This window comes from Amblyomma maculatum, chromosome 7 (assembly GCF_055883805.1).
Source record: "Amblyomma maculatum isolate TAMU_Amacu chromosome 7, ASM5588380v1, whole genome shotgun sequence".
Lineage (NCBI taxonomy): Eukaryota > Metazoa > Arthropoda > Arachnida > Ixodida > Ixodidae > Amblyomma > Amblyomma maculatum.
In genome coordinates, this window is record NC_139350.1 from 69,430,583 (window position 1) to 69,451,835 (window position 21,253).

The window sequence follows — 21,253 nt, forward strand, 5'->3', positions numbered from 1 at the left end:
AGCTGAATCTCAACATCTTCTGAGGTTATACTTTTGTTTTGTGTGGCGACCTCCTTTCCGGTGTTCTGTATGGTGGTGGAAGCTCTCTGGATAGAGCTGACATAGGACCCATCCATGGTCTTGGCTCTGTCGGCGTAGCAACTGATGATGTATCGCCATGCACGACAAAGGTCGGCAGCAGGGGTGGACGGCCTGCCTGATTATGCTGTGGTCGAGTTCTTGGGTATGGGGTCTCCTGTCGTAACCCTGGGTGGCCTGGAGGCGCCTGCAGCAGAATTTGGTGATCTATGCGTTGGGGTTGGCAGCAGAGCCCGAGAGGTGGGTCGATGTCCTCGCGGATATGGTGTCGGCAGGATATTCTCGCGATCCTTTCTTGGATTCTGGGGGAAAGTTCAGGACACACACACACACACACACACACACACACACACACACACACACACACACACACACACACACACACACACACACACACACACACACACACACACACACACACACACACACACACACACACACACACACACACACACACACACACACACACACACACACACACACACACACACACACACACACACACACACACACACACACACACACACACACACACACACACACACACACACACACACACACACACACACACACACACACACACACACACACACACACACACACACACACACACACACACACACACACACACACACACACACACACACACACACACACACACACACACACACACACATATATATAAAAATCGTATATTACTAGAGCTGGAAAACACCGTTTTTGCCATTTCAAGACATTGCAAGTTTGGAGCTCTGGTGAGTTGCACACAAAATCTTTGTCCTGCATTTTTTTTACTCAGTAAATATATGCAGCATTAAATTTAAGCATAGTCAATGAAAAATTTTTCTTTATGATAATTTCCTTAGTAAAAAATCGCATACTTTGCTCCAGGGGCAACGCGCTTCAAAAAAGTCGATTTTCAATTCTACATTCTAGCATAGACATTTAAATTAATGTGACAAAGTTCTTGTCTTGATGCTGCATTCTATGTTCTTAATTTCAAACAAACATTGAGGCTCTAGACCTTAGGTGTTTTATCCACAACGCTACATATTAGGATAAATTTCGAAACAGTAAGAAATCAACTGCCCCGCCGAGATAGTGGAGTGGGTAAGATGCCCGACTCCAGTGGCAGGTCCCGACCGCCGGTGGCTGCGTTTGATGGAGGTGAAATGAAGAGGCGTCCGTGTGCTGTGCTTTGTCAGTTCACGTTAAAGAACGCCGGGTGGTGGGAATTACTCCGGAGCCCTCCTCTAGGGCACCCAGTTTTCTCTCCATTTTCACTCCCATCTTCCCCCCCTTCCTTTGCGGCGTATTACAGGTGTCCACACAACAAGTGTGAAAGATACTGTGCCTTTGCTTTCCAGCGAAGCAATTATTATTATTATCATTCTTAATATTATTATTATTATTATTATTATTATTATTATTATTATTATTATTATTATTATTATTATTATTATTATTATTATTATTATTATTATTATTATTATTATTATTATTATTATTATTATTATTATTATTAAAATGCAAAATCATAATCCAATAAAGATCTTCGATTATTACTAAGCTCTCTCTGAAGACACCTTAGTACCCCAGAATTATCAGGAACTAAAAAGGTATTGCATTGTATTGTTTAAAATTATAAAAAATATTGTGAAATTGAGACCTTGTACTGAAAATTGGCAATATTTAGTCCTTCATTCTGACACCATCCAATAATTTCTTGCTTATAAAACTTATTATCGGCATTACGCAGGTCTTATTCTTTATTCCTGAAAACATTTATAGCTCTGGAGTTGTCTGTTCGTTCTGCATAATGCTTCGAAATAGGCCAAAATGCAAAATATAAAAAATGGACAAATTTGATTCTAAATAAAACAAGCAGCACCATCTTCGATTTTTATTTAAACCACCAAAACACAATACTCAGTTGTTTATAAATAGTACGAACTAAAAAAGTAGTAAATTATATAGACAACAAATATCAAAATAAACATTTAACTGAGCGCATGTTTTTATCCTATATTATTAATTAGGCCTTCCCCTTAAATAGCGGGCGTCAGAAATTTTTTTCATTATTTACTGCCTTAAGTTAAGCGTTTTCTGATGCAATATCCGTAGTGTTTTCGTGGTTATAAATTCGTTTTCTGTTTATTGGCAGCGTTTATGACAGCTTAAAATTGAATAAACTCGCTATTTTGTGCCATTTCATGCAGAAACGCAAGTGATGGTTTAGCTGCGATTCTCGCCTGTATATGTTTTGTTTTGCCTTGCTGTCATATTCAGTCTAGCTCTTGATCATATTATCTCGGTTATGGTAAAATTTACAATAATATATTTTTGAAGATGATTTTCTTCAACCGCACTTACGTACTATCATAAGCAAAACGATTCGCAGCATGATGGTCTTGGTGGAATTACAGGTGTCTCTATGACTGCGGCACGAATGAGGTGAAATGGCGAGTATTACTGTCGCTGGAGCTATCTAGGCTAGGCAAGCCCAGGCAACAAAGAGCGAACCCGCCATCCACCTAACCTGCAAACCTCGGGTCTCGCGTATTGCTTGAGACTTTCAAAGTTTGGTGGATGGCGGGTTCGCTGTGTTTTGCCACTCCTCTTCCCTGGGCTAGATAGCTCTTTCCATAACATTACTCGCCCTCTCGGCTCATTAGTACCGCAGGCATAAAGATATATATAATTTCGCAAGACTATCATGCTGCGAAGCGTTTTGCTTATGAAAGGACGTAAGCGCACTTCATCAAATCATCTTCAAAAATATATAATTCCTAATTTTTATCCCAACCGACATCAGAATTAATAACGTTACGAGCTTAATTAAGCCTTCACTCAGGACAGGGTCGCACCAGACGCGGAAAGTCATCTTGGTCCCGTTCAGACCAGCACTTCCAGCTCTTGCACAACGCAAACCTTTTTCCTTCCACTACTTCGTCTTTGTTCCTCCGTGACAATCTAATTAATAACCCTACTGACTATCACTGCACCACAAAAGAAAAAATTACAGGATAGAATAAAACCTATACGGCCACTTGCATTTTTTCCAAGAAATAGTGAATTTATTTCGCTTAAACCTATCATCTACAATGCCAACAAACAAAAAAATACTTTATAAGGACTGAGAAGGCCTTGTATATAGTATTATATAAAATGCAACTAAATTGAAAGCAAATAACGAGTCAAATTCTGACACCTACTACTGAAGGAGGAAGGCATAAGCGATTCTATAAATTAAAACCCTGCGCTCACTTTTATGTTTGTTTTCATGTTTTGTCTACATAATGCAATATTCTTTAGTGCCTGATATGTACGAATAACGGAATATTATTCTTAAGCGGTTTAAATGTTAGTCGAAGATGGTGATGTTTCTTTAAATTTGAATCAAAATTGTTCATTTCTTGATAGTTTTGAATTTCAGTTACTTTGGAACTATAACAAAGGCCGAACAGACAGCTGCAGTGCAACAAATGTTTCAAGAATTAAGAGCTAGGCCTGCGTAATGCCGACAAAAAGTTGCAATGGGAAGATTTTTTGGATCTTGCCCGCTGTTGGCGAATACTCATGAGCCTTACAAGGCTGGCATGATGTGTAGCGCCTGTTTGCTATTTGCGATGGGAACTCTACTGAATAATCAAAGCGAAATTAAATCGCAATGCCTCGAGAACGTAATCGTACGGAATTTTATGTCTCGCTCAAATATGTACACTTAAAATAGATTTTCAATAGTGCACTTTTGCCCCTAAATCCACTTGGTGCAAAGTAGCATTTGCTGCGATGTTTCGCGCTAAATCCCGTCTGTCACAAGACCGAGGACAACAAAACGGTGCTATTGAAAGACTAACCCTACAATACATCTTCCTCCATCAAGACGGCACACGCTCAGTATAAACGCAAGCGGTCCTTCGAATACCCCACCCTCAGCTACTCCTTGCCCCTTCCTCGCCGGAGTTCTTATCCTAAGACTTTCTCAGGCCTCTCCTCATTGTTTCAACTGCTCCCATGGTTGCGCAAGTGCACATCGTCGGAGGAGGAGCAGAGCGACGGTGAGCGCCTGTCGACGGCTGGGCGAGCACAGTTAGACACATGGTAAGACAAAGCTGGCTCCCGCTCCAGGACGCACAAAAACCTCCTCGGGGAGCAACCATTTATCAACGCCGCTGCGTAGCGACGGCAGGCGGGAGAATGGCGACGGGGAAGTTTCGGCAGAGAGGCAAGAGGAGGACGGAGTTCGAGAGAAAGGCACCTCGGGCCTTCTTTATCGCTTCGCGCGGTCTCGGCTTTCCCGGCGGTTGAGCGATGCGCCAGCACATTCGCGCCACTCTGAAGCCGGGGCAAACTCGGGCGCCCTGGAAAATAAAAGGAAAGAGCTCAAGAAAGGCCACAAAGTACACAGCGCTCTGGCTACGTCCAGCTACCGGCTCCGCTAAACGGCGTTAATTAGGAGGGCACACGACCTGCGCGGACAAAGGGCTTCTCGCGGACGCCCCGAACAAAGAAGAGCGAGGAGCTGAGCCGCAAAAGAGAAGTGCACGAACGGGCCCTAGTGTAAATACGCCGAAAGGGCGGGCGCTAACTATTTCTCGTGGACGGTGTCAGAAAGATAGCCATTGTATGTCACACGACAGGCCACCAACCACGTCGCTAATGAACTGGGCACGTTCAAGCGCAGGAAGCGGCTGCGAATTTCAGACACCTGTCCACGACCTACTACGGCAGCCGCGTACTCCGCTGTCAAGTGCTCTAACTTCTTGACCCGTTCCCCAAACCGTTTCCACCATTAGCATTTTTTTTTTTGCCCCCTCGCGTCAAGAGCGCAGAAAATAATGCGGTCTCGTTTATTCTGTTTACAAACTTCTTTGAGGGATCTCAGATGAGTGAAATAATTCTGCCTCGAAGGGGGACGAGAAGGATGAACAGTGGGGAAATTGTGGCTCTCGGTAAGCGCTATATTTGGGAAATAGGTTTCGCATCTTTAGATATGGCTTGATGCGGGCTGACGTCGCAAAGCGGCTAGAGCTCTGAGGAACGCCGTATTGGAGGGAACCGGAGAATTTCGGTCACCTGCGGTTCCTTAACCTAGAATAAAATTTAGCAGTATACTGGCGCCTTGCGTTTTGCTTCGATGTCGACGCGGCCATCGCAGCCACGGTCGAACTCGGCTCAGCTGTGTAGGGCCGTAACTACCGCGACGGGGACGAGTACGGGGCATGAAGAACGCCTTCGCATTTACTATACGCCAGCTTCGGATAACGAGCACGTGTTTAGGCACCGAATAATGCAAAACCTATTTGTTGGCAGGAGTTCTTCTTGCTTAAGTGGACAGTCGGTAGTTAAAGTGGTACGGCTGATGGAGGTGACTTGCGTCTCGGAACCACGTTGCAAAGCACCAATGCCTGCAAAAGAGTTCTCAGTAAGCAACCTGAATATCACCATCTCGTTTTCAACGAGGTGGCCTCTATTAAGTCAGAAACTAAACTATGGTCGGTGAGTCCTGGTAGCAGATGTATTCATCTTCGTTCAGAATAGTTCATGCCCAATGAGAATTGTTTTATTCACCGAGAAAAAGAAGAGGCATCTGGGCACCTAATGAACCTGTTTTTATGCGCTGCTTAAGAGCTGGATCAAAGCTAATCACGGCTACTCCAACATTGTCAAAACCAACAAGAGGTGAAAGTAAAAAGGAAATCAACCGATATTTCAGAATCTGAGTCGAATGATGAGTGAAACATTCATGTCATTTCGAGTTTAAAGAAAGTACGTGCATTGTTTAATTGGCGCGCCTTGTAAAAGGCCCACAGAAACTTTATGAAGTAATCTATGCTTTTTCCGAAAAATGGGGAATATTGCTTGTTGGCCCTTAAGGAAGCATTCTTATTCTTGAAAGAATGATACGAACAGTGTTGGAAGGTGACCTCAAAAAAGGAGAAAAGAGTCCCCCCCCCCCCCCCCCTCCAACCTCCTCATTGCCCTCGTCCAATTTCCCCAGAGGCGTGCAGATATTTCTGTCGACCAGATTACACCGTCTGTATTGCATCGCCGGGTTTATAGCTTTAGATGGCTGCGTTTGCGGGGCCCATTACTGAATCTTTCTTCTGGGCTACCATTTGTCATCCCCTCTAAAGATCGCCATGACAGTCGTTGCGTGGTGTCCAAGTTCGCCTAATGGACTGAGAAGCTTCGTATTGGAACTGTCCTTCAAAAATAAAACAAGACGAAGTAGAACAGAAAAGCCGAAGGGATGAAAAAAATTTGAATGGGCGTGAAAACTGCCCGCCAGAGTTTATGCGCACAATGGTTATCCTCCCCAGCAGCCTACCACCGAATGCTGAGCATTTGCTGATTGTTATCTTGAAGGGCACAAGTCGAAAAGTTCCTTCAACTGTGGTCGTGGCAACACGTATGTCCTCCGCGATAACTGGGGACATACTGTGACGACGTTTCTAATTTAGGGAGGTGTAACCGATTGCTCGGTGGCGAGCATAAACGCCACCAGCAACATACCAACGTTATTCTTTTTGGGTAACGTACTGTGCTTGAAAAGCGGCGGCTGCATTTTGCGCCGCCTTGCCCGTGTCGCAGAAAATCTACCTAGTAAAAGTGCCCTTAGGATTGCAAGTTTTATTACTTTAACGTTTTTTTTTTATTCACCATTATTAGCGCCTGTAGTACCTAAGATGTATAGGCATCGACCATGAAACAGCCTGAGCGGTGCGAATTTTTTTGTCACACTCCTTTGGGGCAGACTGGGCATGAAAGCCAGTAATAGAGGCAGCAGCTGTCCTTGATGAGTAAGAAAGATAAAAGCACCCGGGCCTGCAATTGCCTTACTGAACAATGGTCGCTTGAACTATGCCGCGATTGGAAAAGAGCAAGACAGGACAGCCACAAGGTAGGATTGCACAGTGGATTGTATGAAGAATCGTCATGGCCAGACGGTAACAGAGATGCGAGATTAAAGGCATTTGCGATAGTTGCGTATCATACGCCAAGTGACCGGAAAGATTGCTCTTTCAGCTCAGAAAGGGTTATATCGCGAAAACCTATTATGGGGAGCTCCAACCGAAAGCTGTCAGTAAGACGTCAACTGTTGTCGTTGTTTCCTTTACAAATGAATATTAAACACGAATGCTGCCAATCCGTTTCCGCCCACCTCCCCCCACCCCCTGGTACCACCTGCGCCGTCGTCTGCTGCAGCGTGACAGCGCTCGGGCTACCTTAATTCATCGTCATCAGATTTGGCAGGTAGATACGGGAGCGGTCTCTCCATCGACCACCTCGATATGCTATATGCAGCCAATGACGGAGCGTAGCAGCCATTATTCCTTGCTAAGAATAAGCGGGTCCATTTCCAACAGGCTGTATGAGCCGAAGGCACGTGGTTTGGCCGCCCAGAAAAGCGTGTACGAAAGCGTGATTACCCGACACTGTCGTTTATGTACCACCTGTGCATACTTGGTCACGACAGAATTCAGCATAGTGGCCGCGGGCCAGTTATGAATTCTACGCGTCCACAAAAAGCGACGGACATCAAGAGCGTACACAAAGGTCATCAAGCGAGCAGCTAATCGTTCGTTCAAACTAAGTATAAAAAACGGGATGTCTCTCCTTTCCTGGCTAAATAAATGACGCCAGAGGCTACTCTATATATAAGTAAGCACAGAAATAAGGGGAGCGGAGGTTTGGGGAAGGGGATGATTGGAAATTGGTATTGTCGTTGCAGACACTCATTATTCTTTTCTTCTGAGGCGGTTGCTGCAACCCGCGCATTTTCTCTCCAAACTTTGGAATGCCCCTTTGTAAAGGGAGGTTCCGGAGCGCTTTGAAACTTTTTACAGTATACTGAGATCTCACGGTATGTTCTTCCAAGTTTTCTGGTCCTTTGGGCCCAATTTTGCAAAACAAAGGTTCATTATTACACAGCAACTTAATTTCGACGTTTCCCATTGAGGGGCCTAAACTGGAGAGATTTTAAGAGGTATTTTTTCATGCATGTGCCATTATGACATCGCAGCCTTCTATGTTCTCACAGCATTTTCTCAAGTACAAGGTTCTGAGCTTGTTTTCGGTAATTTAAATCAGATAAAGGCTCACGCTGTCGCTAGCAGTTACTAGCTTGCCCACACAGCGCGTACACGATCAGTTGTGGGGCATTGTTCGTGACGTGATATGTCGGCCTCTCTCGACGTCATCGTATGATTGAAGCCCCATTTCTGATTAATGTATTTTTGGCTCCCCGCCTTTTTCGAAACACTTTCATTGAAAATATTAAAAACATTTTTGTTCACCGCACAGAGGAGCCATAAGGGGATCAAATCTAAATGTCCAAATAACTACTGCAGTTGATCGGTAAGGTGTGTTCTGTTTGCACGCGGCAGGGACAGTCGGACAGGCCAACAAAAAAACTGTCCCAATTAGCCGAATTCGAAGTTCTTCGTAGCGTTTCTGCTACTGCTTGCTCAGTCGCGCCCATAACAATTTCAGCTAGCATTGAAACGTAGTAACGTGGGCATGGTGGGGACTCCCTTGCCTCAGGCAATCCTCGCGGCAGTAAGCCGTGCTGATCCATTCCCATAATCCTTCGTGAACCATTTTGTTTTTTTTTTCAGGGAAATACGTTGATGAACTGCATACGGAGATTTTTCAGCCGGACTTCATGGAATAACAATCAAACAATAACGCCGTAAAAGGAGAAGCAATGAAGGAAACACACTCCACAAGATCTTACGGTGTCTGATATTTTCTCTCTAAAATCTTCAGCGGTGAAATTTACTCTCCATGCAATTCGAGGAGCACGTTTGTCTACTAAACAACTAATTAATGTTGATATCGTGGGATATGTGTGTCACTTCTGGCTTGAGTAAGTCTTGTGGGCGCTTCGCCTTCGGCAGCGCACGCAACTTTACAGCGAAGGTCCAAGTTAGCTGTGGCGCTCATTTGCACATGTCATGAATTTAAACTGCAGAAAGAGGTGGGCCAGAGGCAAGCGTCGTCATAAAACGTCCCTTCGCTGCTCCGTTTCTTTTTGCGGTTTCATTTCTTCATCATTGACCACCAACTGGCGTGCTAATATGCCCTTCTAAATCCTTGAGGGTAGGGAGCTGTATAAGTAGCGGGCAGCCTTCGCAGGCGAACGAAAAAAGCTTGCTAAGTGAATTTTCTGTTCAATGATAACAATGATAAAAGTGTAAAGTATATAGTGCGTACATGTAGATATGTTATATTCGAAAATATAGATCACATGTTTTAATTTATATAAATAATATAATTTACAAACAAGAGAGGACATAACATAGTAAATTTAGGTACTTCGAACGTTACGGAAGAGGCGAGCATAACCAATAATTGAGACACAATTGCTTTGGTTGCATGGAAAGAAAACCTTTAATCCAGCCTCATAAATGATCGTCAATATGAAGACCATTTAGTTCAAATAGAAGTAAGTAATGCAAAACAGCGTTAAAAACCTTAACAAAACCTAAAACAAATATACAGTCCTAAACATGTTAGCAACCAGAGCTCGAAATAAATCCTTAGCCTCGTTCTCCCATATTCCGAGTTGCTTTAGGACGTTCACGTCCAATAATAGGTTCTAAATTGCCCACCTTTCTGGTCGCCATCTCGATGACAAATGAGCAAGAGAGTATTTTGGAACTACTGAGTACCCAATTGCAAATTCTTCAAGTAAACAGAAAAGTGTAATTTATCATGAATTGACAAATTATAAAAATCGATCTTTTAGGCAAAGTACAGTCTCACTCCACTTTAAAAAATAATCATTCAGCGTAGTGCCGAGGCGACTGTGCTCCGGTGACACGTGTTTGGGATGAAATTGTCTTTAGAGAAAACTCTTTTTACATTTGTTCAAATTATTCGGAGAAAGAATTCGTTCAGTAGCCTCTTGCAGAAACTTTGCAGCTCCACGGATCTGTTCTAGAACTATGGAACCGGTTTTGAATGAGTGAACGACGCAAGTCTCTTGAGCAGGCTTTCAAAATATTCAACCTCAGCAGGAATTATAATAGTTGGCAGGACGTTTTTAAATATTATTGAGAAGCACTTACTGAAATCGTGGTAATAGGCATTGATTCCTTTCCTATTCGTCGGCTATCATAATTCTCATATTTACTGCTAGTTGTGTTTTTTGAATAGTCGAATAGTTTTAAAAAGAAACATTAGGCGTTTAAATAATTTGATGATTGGGTGAAACGTCTCTAGCGACTCAAGTAGTTGTCAATGGCTAGCGTTTTGGCCCAGCTCCCTTTCCTAAACTCGAGGCAGTTATGTGTTACACCTCACCGGACGTCGCACCCTTGGTATCGATCCAGCCGGCACACAATTGTCCGTCGCACTTGCTTGCCCCTCTTGCTTCGTCGCCTCAGACTAAGTGCTTTTCAAATGCCCAGGTTTACACACTCGTCGCGAGATGTGCACTTAGCCTGCGTAGCCACGGTGTGCATAGATTGTATTATTAAATACCTAGCCGCTAGAGTGCATACCGATGTGCCGAAAGGTGGCCGGAAGTACGAAGGAGGCCTTGGCTATCACCCAGGCCCCTTTTAAAGATGAGTGGCGCTGCGATTAACTACGTATCAGACCTGGACTGCCGCATTTTAGGTTGAATATCTGTGCAACTCCTACTGGTGTCGAAGTTCTCTCATAGGCTCTTAACGAAGCAGGAATACAGAAAAACTAAGGGGTGGCGCGAGACGTCTGAGAGGGAAAACCGAGGTGAGAAAGAATTCTGCCCTGGTAGAACGAAAGAAGGAAGCATTTCCTCCAGGCTGGCACCTTTGCGAAATTTCCTTAGGATACGATGGGGCATTTTTACAGTATTTGAGAACTCCCTTCATCTTCATTGGCACAGATAAGCTTTCACTGGAGAGGATTGCTGTGACACAGTGGAAGTGTTCGAGACCAGGTGCCTCAGACTCCGCTATAAGCACTGGAAAACACATGAACTGATGCGCTGTTCTAACGCTTATAGTTATAAGGAAGGGTCAGGGACGCTGGAATGGATCCTATTTTCAACATGATTTTTAATCATAATAAATATTAAAACAGACAATATCGATAACCAGACACTGTTAGATTCGGCAGCAGTGCCTTCAGTTTCAGGTGTCTTGGCTAATGAAAACCCCCGCTTGCCTCTATCATACTGGGAAAATAGCGACATCATGAAAATGTAAAGGGGATGCAATTGATGCCGAGATGGCAGTAGAATAAAAATTTTATACAAATGCAAACACAAATAAAGTCTCGAATTTCTCCGCTTATAGTAATCCCTTTTCAAACGTACGATACTTATATGCCCCTGCGCATTGAAAAGAAGCAGGAGTGCCTTTGCTTTCAAACTGAATAAAGTAGCTTGCAAGAAAAGAAAAACTAATCGTTCTCATCATCCAAGTTTTAAACACTACCGAAGCTTCGGTTAATTTAACTACAGGGATTTTGTTTCACTGAATGTGAATGAAAATTTTCTTTTGTTGGTAAGCGTCGACAGCTCATCCATTTTCAGCCCTCTGCGCATTTCTTCTTTAAAGTGATCGGCCTGGTTGCACGCACAAGCATGCGCTCTAGTTGCCGTTATTCAGAGCTTTTCAGAAACCCTATCGCGGACCAGCTTGCGAAATGTGAATGATAATGGAGTGAATAGGGTATAGAAAGTGAGTATCGAATACCTATAAAAGGTATCGAATAAAATATAACAGAGTGAAGCGCACAAAAGCGAACAAAATTTGCGTGTACTTTCTCCTTTGCTTTTTATCGTCTGGCTTTCGCGCATGTCAGCAATTGAGCCCAAATACGTCGCGTCGTTTACTGCTAAACAGATACATCCAAGACGGAGACGAAAAAATCCTAGTGATGCGAAAGGAGCTGCCACATCCCAGTATATTTAGCAAACAAGACTTGGACTTTTAGAACGGGCGCAGAGCTCTGGCGTTGCATTATCTGTTGTGTTTATAGGAGACTCTATTCTAACGGGACATTGATATTACCAGCTTTCTCCTGTCTGTTGTGAATGTCTCCCTATGAAGTCTAGCTTTTCTCGGCCTCACCGACCTGCTATAAAGTATGGAGTCTGGTGATATGATATCATGTTGACGAGGGTACACGGCTGGCTCATGTAATGATGCCTGCTTTGCTTGAAGTATTTTCTGAGGGCCATAAAAATACAGCAGGTTTTAACAAATACTGCTTTCTTCAGCGGTAGTTATCTATGGAATGCCTGCCAGGGCGGACCATGCGGCATCTCCTGGCAGGAGTACAAACTATCTCTTTCCAAAGGCCCCTAAATACTCTCACTCTCCCTTCACCATTTCTGGACCGCTGCGAGTTAATTCTCCGAGTCGTTTGAATATAAAAGTGACACGCGTCACCAGTTTAAAATAATAAATTCAAGCCGCATGAGTAAACTGAGACACGACCGACGATATCCACAGAAAAAAGGAGAAAAAATATTGTCACTGCTGATGAAATTTCGACGGAGTCCATAGACATATCGACGTAGTGATCTTCACCATGTAGACGTGTAAGTCATGTGCCTCAGAACTCAGTTTGCATCAACAAAGATCGTGTCGTTTTGCTGCTTCCTCAACAGCTGTCTTATTCGCGTTTCACTTGACACGAATAGTGCTCCGTAAAAGTAGAACGATGCCAGTAGGTTTTAGATTACGGGAAATAATGAATGCATAATGACCGCTGACAGAGACCTGAATTAGCTGTAGTCTTTAGTAAGTTAGCGTAGTACGCTATTTTCACTGAGTACCTAGTGGCAAAGCTTCTCACCTTCTTCATCACTGGTTATGCTCTCTTCCAAGCATAGCCAATATTATACATTCTAATTGTTTCATATTCTTCGAGCTATTTAGTAACTCTCCTTAGAGGAACAAATCCCCGGAGCCAAGCAGATACTAACCCTTCAATGACGGCGAGAGCATTGGACGTGTGGATCATCGGGTAGGCGAGATAATCAAACAATGAAAGGATAATGAAAGGAAAGATGGTAGATCGCCCGCTTTTCTCAAGTGGCCACTGGACTCTCCATTATATTTTGCAGCATCGTCAGCATGTGGTGTGTCGACCAAATTTCGTTGGCGAATTGGGTGAGATCAGGAAGAAAGCGTGAAATAAAAAATAAATAAGTGTTCTTGTGAAAAGAGCAGCGGTAGTACGCTGGTCGTGCGATGCAGTGTTGCATTATTATCGTGTGTCAATTGCACAGGGACAAGATAAGGTCAATGTCCCTCTTTAAACTAAAAAAAAATGTCTAGCTTAATACTAACAGATGTTCTACCTGCCACGGAAACTTATAAAAGTACTCTTTTTGTTAATGTTCCTACAGAGAATTATCATCTCTTTAATGTTTATGTCGCATCCTCGTTTATCGCGTTGAATGACCATTTACCGTTGATCCATAGGCCTTAGTTGGTTACTGAGTCTATATACGTTCATAAGGCCATCCTCCGCTTGCACTGACGCTGGCCTTTCTTACTGTGCAGGTACTACGCGATCATGTCGCCCCTAAGCTTTCGCTGGACTCGAAAGCGTGGCCCGCACATCATTCTCGTCATCTGGCTCGTGGCGGCAATGCTGTCGAGCGTGCAGTTTGTACACGGACGCGCCACACCTTTTACGTGGGCCGACGGCACTTACTACGACTGCCACGAGAACTGGGACGAAAAGGCCGGAAAGGTGAGCTACAAACCTATCAACGGCTCTGCATCAGGAGCATCCCTCCCGACTGTGTTGAATACTCCAGAACTGCATGAATGAAATAAATATTGTCAACCCAGGACGATTGGAGCTGAATCCCACCGTAACATCTGCATAGGGCTGCAGCTCAGATTTAACGCCGATAGCTTACACTGAGAGCACCGACAAAGACATGGGGAAATCGCAAATCCTGGTGTTTTGATCCAATGAATCAGGTTTTGCCGGCTCTCGTCGTGTTCAGTCCGTTTTCTTTAGTCACTATTTGCAGTGGGTAATTTCTATTAATCCGAAAATTGAAGTATTGAGCAGCACGTTAGAGATGATATTTCTTCCTCTGAACTCAGCAGACGGATTTTGCTTTCACGGAGCTTGAAACAAGGATACACGTTACGTACAAGGACGAGCTATAGCTCGGGATAACACTGAAATAATTCATCCGCATGGTTTTCATTCAAGGATGGAAGCTGAGAAGAGAATACATTCCCTTGCAGAATAATAAAAAATATGGCCGATTTGAATAGTCAATCAAATGAGAAGTTGGTGCGTAGCACCGCTTATCCCCGCTATACCTTTCATGCATACACTTCAGCGATTTACACTCTCTCCAAAATCTTCCCTCAGCTCACGCAAGAGGTGGCCAGCAGTCACAAAGACAAACAGCGCCGACGGTTGCGCTTCCAAAACACACAACGCACAAACCTAAGGCCCAAACATTCCGATCGCTGCCCTTGGTCGGTTGCAACCGGGCGGCGGTTTCAAAGGGACGTATGCCCAGGCATCTTCCCGAGAAGGCACCGAAAACAGCTCCCTCTGCCGCGCATTCTCCACAGCCCATCTTTCGCCGCGTTTTGGAGATTTATGGCCTCCACGCCCTTTCCCCTCAAACCGAGAGATAGAGCAGTTAGCGCCGAATCGGAACACGTGCGCGACCGAGACACTTCTGTGAAAGGGAGGCCGGCTTGTAAACACGCGCACACACTCTGTCCTGCAGCAACCGGCCGCTCTTCCCATAATTCAGTCGGTTTGGCGCCAACTGTCCAAACTCCAGGCATGTGGAGCCCAACACTTCCCCATCAAACTGTGCTGCACAGTCTTCAAGCTTGCCGCACACAACAAGATACAAGAACTCGACGCTTTTCCACCACTTCACTTGTCGACAAGTGCCCCTCGGCCCCCCGCCGGCACAGCGACCCACAGCGAGCGGCTTCGGACAGACCCCGGCGAAATCCGTGATTGCGGCTAGTAGTGCTACGCACTAAAAAAGTAAATTTTGCAAGAGTACAGACGTTGGCTTAACTAATTTAGGTGAGTGGGTCATGATACCTGGATAACTTTTTAAGTATACAGAGTGACCCCGACGCCGCAATGCACCCAGTGGCCATATTGTCGCTCGTACACGAGTGCTGCCGCATGGTATCAACAATCCCTTTTCAGCGTGGTCAGGAGCTTCTAAGTAACAGTAATGTCCCTCGAAAGCGTGAGATTGCTGGCCCATTGAATTTCATGTTTCCAGCTACTTTATGCTCTATTCATCATAGCTAAAATCATCTCTTGAGCCCTACGCAGTCAGTCTGATTGAAGTGCGATTTTTATGGCAGGAATTCGACTTCTTCTGAGCCCAACACGCCCTGTCAGCTCGAAGTATTTTAATTGTGTGGTAGCGGATTCCGAGAGGTTGAGCGGAAAATCCCAGAATAATGCACTCGAAGTATATCAATAATAAAAAAAAACAAGGAAAAAAACAAGAAAAAAAAAAAGCAAAGAACGCTTTTGCTGTTAACAAGGCCGTGAGAGTCATATAACGACTTGTGAATGGTCTGCAACGCTGCTTGTGTACACTGCCTGCCAATCACGCAGCGTTATCAAGATTTCGGGAGGATGCCTGACGTATGCGCCGGTCTTTGCTATTAGTGACTGGGCACTTCGCGTGCCCAGATTTGGCAGAATGCCGCGCTTATTATATAGGTGCTGTACATGAACAACTCACGCACACTATAGAAGTGTAATAAGCTTTAAACGAGGCCTGGCAATACTCAGATCGACCTCTTTATTAACGTTATTATTCACTGAAAGACAGTAGCATTTTACCTTTGTTCTCTCTCGGTTCAAATTCTAACTGGTCCTTGGAACGCATGGCTTCACCACGGGTTGGATGAAGATTCGCTGTTTTTCGTTGTGTCCCTTAAAGTGTGCAAAAAGCGAGCTTTCAAAACCTTCGTCCAAATTTTAAGCGAACGTGTTCGAAGTAATGCTATTAAACAATAATTTTTACTCTCAACAGGTACCATACTGGGTTTCCAGCTTTATAGGGAGGGGGGGGGGGAGGGGGGTGCAAATGTTGTACGTAGCAAAAGACAGAATCCAAAAGGACTGTATCTACGTGTCTAAAATTAAATGTGCACAACAGTGTTCGTTTATTCTTATAGACATGTCGAAAGGAACTTCTGTCACAATGCCCCATCCAAGATCAGGAAGTAACAGTGTTGCACAGGGCTGAATTAAAGGGTTGTTATTCTGGATGTCAAATGTGCTTTTGGCTGCCGTGGGTAGTAGCTGAGAGAGATATCGATGCTTTCAATATTATCCAGCGATTTTTCACAAATTTATTTAACTCACGTGTAGCCGTCGTAGGAAGAGTGCAATATGCCTCAATAATTGTCGGAACAGACAACGAAGACTGATTGAGACCCGCTTCATTCGGAAGTAGACAACTCGAAAACAGACGTGACTCTCTTTTTCGATGAATATATCAAAGGGAATGATCCATAAATCATCCAATTTCAACTACTCCCTATACGAAGAAGTTCTTCTCGGGCATCAGCATTTCACTGCCCAAGAAAAGGCAGAGCGAGCTGCAAATTTGCAAGCGATACTTTACTCGCCGGCCTGGGAGACCAATAGAGTAACATGAACAGCTAATGGTCGCATCTGCACTGCATGTTCGACAAAGCTCCCACCAAGTACGTGATCACGACATTGCAAGGCCGGCAAGCATCGCGTGTCAGACGTGCTCCACGGCAACATGTAGCCGTGAAGCAATCGCTGAAAACCTTCATATATTGTCGGCAAACAGTGAAATTTCCCCATTATTGTTCTACATAAATCAACGTTCGTTGAAAAACATTGACACACAATGTAGGGTATGGATTTATGGTGGCTTGCAGATAATTTTCCAACCCATATACCCCTGATCAGTCAACATAAGCAGCAGGTATTGGAGAAGCCACTTGACAAAGGGAATGCAGGGGAAACTATCGGCGCCAGGCCAGATGTCGTCTTAGAGTTCCCTTTGAAGCCATTCGGGATTTTCTCGGCTAATGCGAATCGATATAGCGCCATGGACACCGTGGTAGCAGGCCTCAAAGAGGAATTTGTTTCTTCCACACTGGTGACGTCGTCACCTTCGCCTACAACTTTGATGATCGCGCGGACAGGTCTGTGGTCGTGTTGGAGAGACTCAGATTGACAGCGCTGACTCAAAGCCCTTTTTGCTGAGAAAGCGCTCTCTTTTCTGCCATGAAGCAGAGCCACGTACATTGCTTCAGACGAAGGTCAGCCGTCTGTGCAATACCATACCCTTGATTCAAATGGAATAAACAAAAAAGATGCAATGATGAAATCATGAATGGCCCTTAAGAAGGAAGGTTACTGCGTATTCAAAAATTTGGGCGCCTATTTTTTAAAATAAAATATCTGTTTTCGTAATGCATTTTCTTCACCACAGAAGCTAGTATTTGTATTTAGAATACACATCGCTGTTTCAATGTGCGTGAACTGCAAATAACTCGAACATTTATGCACTTGTACAAAAAATAACTTTTTTTTTCCTATGCCATTTTCGTGACCCAAATCACAAAAGCCCACACCTAATGGCTACGACCTTACCTTAGTTAGGAAGGACACGTTCCTTCTGATGCAGGCTTGCAAAGAAGAAAGATTTGCGCATGACTACAGATACATTTTTTACGAATATTGGAATGGTATCAAAGCTCTGTAATAAGCCCGTTAACACTTCACAAACGTAGCAATTCCCTCACGAAAAACTCAGTCTTCAAGGTTGATGCTCTGTTAAAGTAATCTATTTGAATCTCAGTTACAGCTGCGTCATAGGGAAGGCTGTAGTAGAAATAGTTGCTTTAGGTCTATCACGACATTTACCTCTGGCTAATGAACATAAACAGCAGACACTGGCGAAGCCACTTCGACAAAGGAAATGAGAAAAGCTGCCGAAACTTTTTTGGTCTTTTTTTTTTCTATGCTTTAAGACTGCTTATTTTAGCGCGGCTTCTAAAGATTAAAAAAGTGAGAGATCGATAGGTATGATTAAAGAACAGGCTTACCTTTCTTCACGGGGGGTTTCTGACCAAGAAGGAATTGTGACGCGTGTAGTAATTTGAAATGTAGAAGACTGAGCTCGTGTTAGATTGATTAGCGCACTTATTTCAGGTATATAGTGAGCAGTAAGTAAATAGACGAATTATTTAAAGTGGCATACAAAGGTACGCGCATTTATGACTAATATAGCGTACCGAATTCAACACGGAGTAGTTTTCAGTATTAGATTATAAGAGAAGTGGTATTAAATAAAACTGTGCTACAGACGAACTCATATGTTATCTTAGCGCAGCCACACTCGAAAGCTGTATTAGGCACTCAGTTACCATGGCGGTCCTGAAATTTTGGCATAAAAGGCTCTCTCTGGCTGCTTTTCATAACCTTAACATTGTGAAGGTCAGCCGGACATTTTTGGTCTCTACAATCAACGCAAATTTATGAAGCATATGCAATCTGTGACTTGGGAGACCAATTTGTCAGCAGGCCATCGGTGGTTTTGTTGAAGAAGGGAGTAGAATTTTTACGCAAACCGGCAGGATGTTAACGACAAGAAAGAAGTTGGCTGCAGACGTTAAGTGAAGGAAGAAGATGTGCGGTTTCCAGTTAATATAGTTGTCAGTGTAGCGTTGTGCTTGTGTGCGTGTGTGTGCGTCTTGTGCTTTGTGTTGGTGTTACCTACTCTGCTGTCTTCTTCCAAGAGATGTGTGACCAACTAGCTCATCGTTCGACACTATTATAGTCGTTTCAGTTGAGCTTACATTTATTACATAGCAACCGGAGCTTAAAGAGCAAGTTACCTATCAGAGAGAAGGTCGGTTTAGATACGGTGCCGCGGCTAGCTACCGGGCAGCATCCGGTAGGAATCTATCAAATGAATCATCTCCGCTAATCCTTCGCGTTGCCCTGCAGAGTTTCTTTGTAAAAAAAAAAAAAAAAAAAACAAAGGATAAGCGAAGGTCTTCAAGGGAGCGTCGAACGCGTGTAGTCGTTTTACGCTATCATCCGGTGCTCGCGTCAATCGGTCAAAGCAGCATACGCTGCGGTAAGCCTCTTCGAATAAATATAGCCAAGGGTATATACGTGGCCGCGGCCGCAGTGGCGTCAGTCGACCTACGTCACTGGAAGCAAGAGGCGATTACAAGAAGCCAGATAAAGCAAACACGCTATGAAAGTGCAACGTATGACCTGACACACCTCAGTCTTCATCTAGGAGTCCTTCTTTGTGCTCAACGCTCGTAGGCTGTGTGACCAAGGCCCTCTGACCACGTGGCTAGCAGGCATTGAAGAAACCTCACCATGGCGCCTCGTACAGGCTGGTCCCGGCCGGAAAAGGAGTAGCAGAGGGATCTATCTCGATGGTGGAAGAGCGAAACACCTTAGAGGAACAAGGCAGATAACTAAGAAAACTTTGGGAGACGGCCCGCTATTCAATGTGGCTTCATTTGTAGAAGCCATGAGGAGCACCAGTGAACAGTGGCGCTAGACGCAAAGAATATTCGATGTGGCTGGAATAGGTCTTTTTTTTTTGTTAAAGGTATTTTTAAAAATAGCTATTTTCCGCAAAAAGGCGCTGATTCCCTGATTTTTTAAATAGATTTGTAAAGAAAAAAGTTATGTGTTCACAACTAGCCAACTGGTTATTTTAGTATCTCACTGACACATGCAGGCTGCTTGCTTTAGCGAGATCAATGAATTCTTGCGGACTTCTGTATTTTTGTTTTCAGATCTACACAGCTGTGATCTTCACAGTGACCTTCCTGACTCCCATGCTTGTGCTGACCTTCACTTACTCGTCCATCGGCTGGAAAATGTGGCGCCACACTTCGCCGGGAAACGCCGATATTCAGCGCGACCAACAGCAGATGACGGCAAAAATGAAGGTGAGTCGCCCATTAATTTCGATCTACTGTTAAACTAGAGAAGGGTGAAAGAACCGTAATTCCTGTACCCGTAATAAGGGTTGATTAAAAGGACACTAGCTGTCAGCGAATAACAACCGACTGAGAAACGATGCGGTTATATGATACATGTTCTACTTGACAGAATTAAAGGGATATTCCGCACCACTGAAGAGAAAAGCAAACATCAGAATCAAAATCAGAATCATAATTTTGTTTCAGCATCGCATACACAATGCTGGGGGTGTAGGCAAAAAGCCTTTTGGTGGCTTGACGAGAGCTACACCCTGCAGAGAGACATTTGGCAGAAGCAGCAGCGATGATCACATTAGTACAGCGAAGAACACAAAACATTGAGAAAAATTCGCGTGAATGGGAAAACAGGAAAAATAAAACATCGGCAACTTTTACAATCTGCTGCCGCAATAAGGAAGCATATTCTGAGTTACGAGTGGTTGGTAAACAGTATTTTAACATTTGTCGTCCGTAATTTGTTTGTTCGTGTGCGGGGCACTACCCAGGGGTCAGAGCTACGCGTGTTGTATAATTTTATTCATAGTGTTAGCGAGGCTAGGTCTTTACGGTATGTGTCAATTTTCGCTATGCCAGCACGGTAGTGTGCGGTAAGAATGGAAATGTGCATGGCGGTAACAGGCAGTATCTTTACTTGATCTTAAGATAGGTTTTTTATGGGCGTCACGTTTAGCGTTAGTGATGATTCGTAAAGATTTTTTCTGTAACCTAGAAAGAATGTTAATATCAGTTTGCGTGGTAGTACCCCAAATCAGTGAACAGTAGCTCAAAGGGGAAAAGACCAATGAGTTACAGAGTAACAGTTTGATATTTTGGGGCAAGAGAAACCGTAGCCGCGACATCAAGCCAATAGTGCGAGCGAGTTTCGCACCAATGTGGCTGATTGGCAGATTCCAATACATTTTCTGATGGAAAATTACACCCAGGCTTTTGGCCTGTGGTGTTATCTTTATGTTAAGGGAACCAATAAAAAGACTGATATTTGTATCTGCGATCTTGTTACGGGGGCAAAATAGGAAGATTTTGGTCTTGGATGTGTTTAAAACCAACAAATTTGAAATACTTCAGTTGTTTATCAAATCTAGCACCTTATTGGCTTTGGCTTGGAGACAGCTAAGGACAGGCCGGGCAAAAGCTAACTAGTGTCATCAGCGTAAATTATGAAGTGGACAGATGTG

At 44.0% G+C, this 21,253-nt stretch overlaps 1 protein-coding gene across 1 annotated transcript in view; it reads left to right on the top strand.

The window, feature by feature from the left end:
- The window catches only part of LOC146183596 (RYamide receptor-like), a 288,411-nt gene that overhangs the window by 209,898 nt on the left and 57,260 nt on the right, over positions 1 to 21,253 (top strand). Inside the window, exons 2-3 of the mRNA XM_084608380.1 lie at positions 13,596 to 13,788; positions 19,869 to 20,024. Of these exons, the coding sequence (XP_084464506.1) occupies positions 13,596 to 13,788; positions 19,869 to 20,024 (349 nt within the window). The remainder of the gene's footprint in view (positions 1 to 13,595; positions 13,789 to 19,868; positions 20,025 to 21,253) is intronic.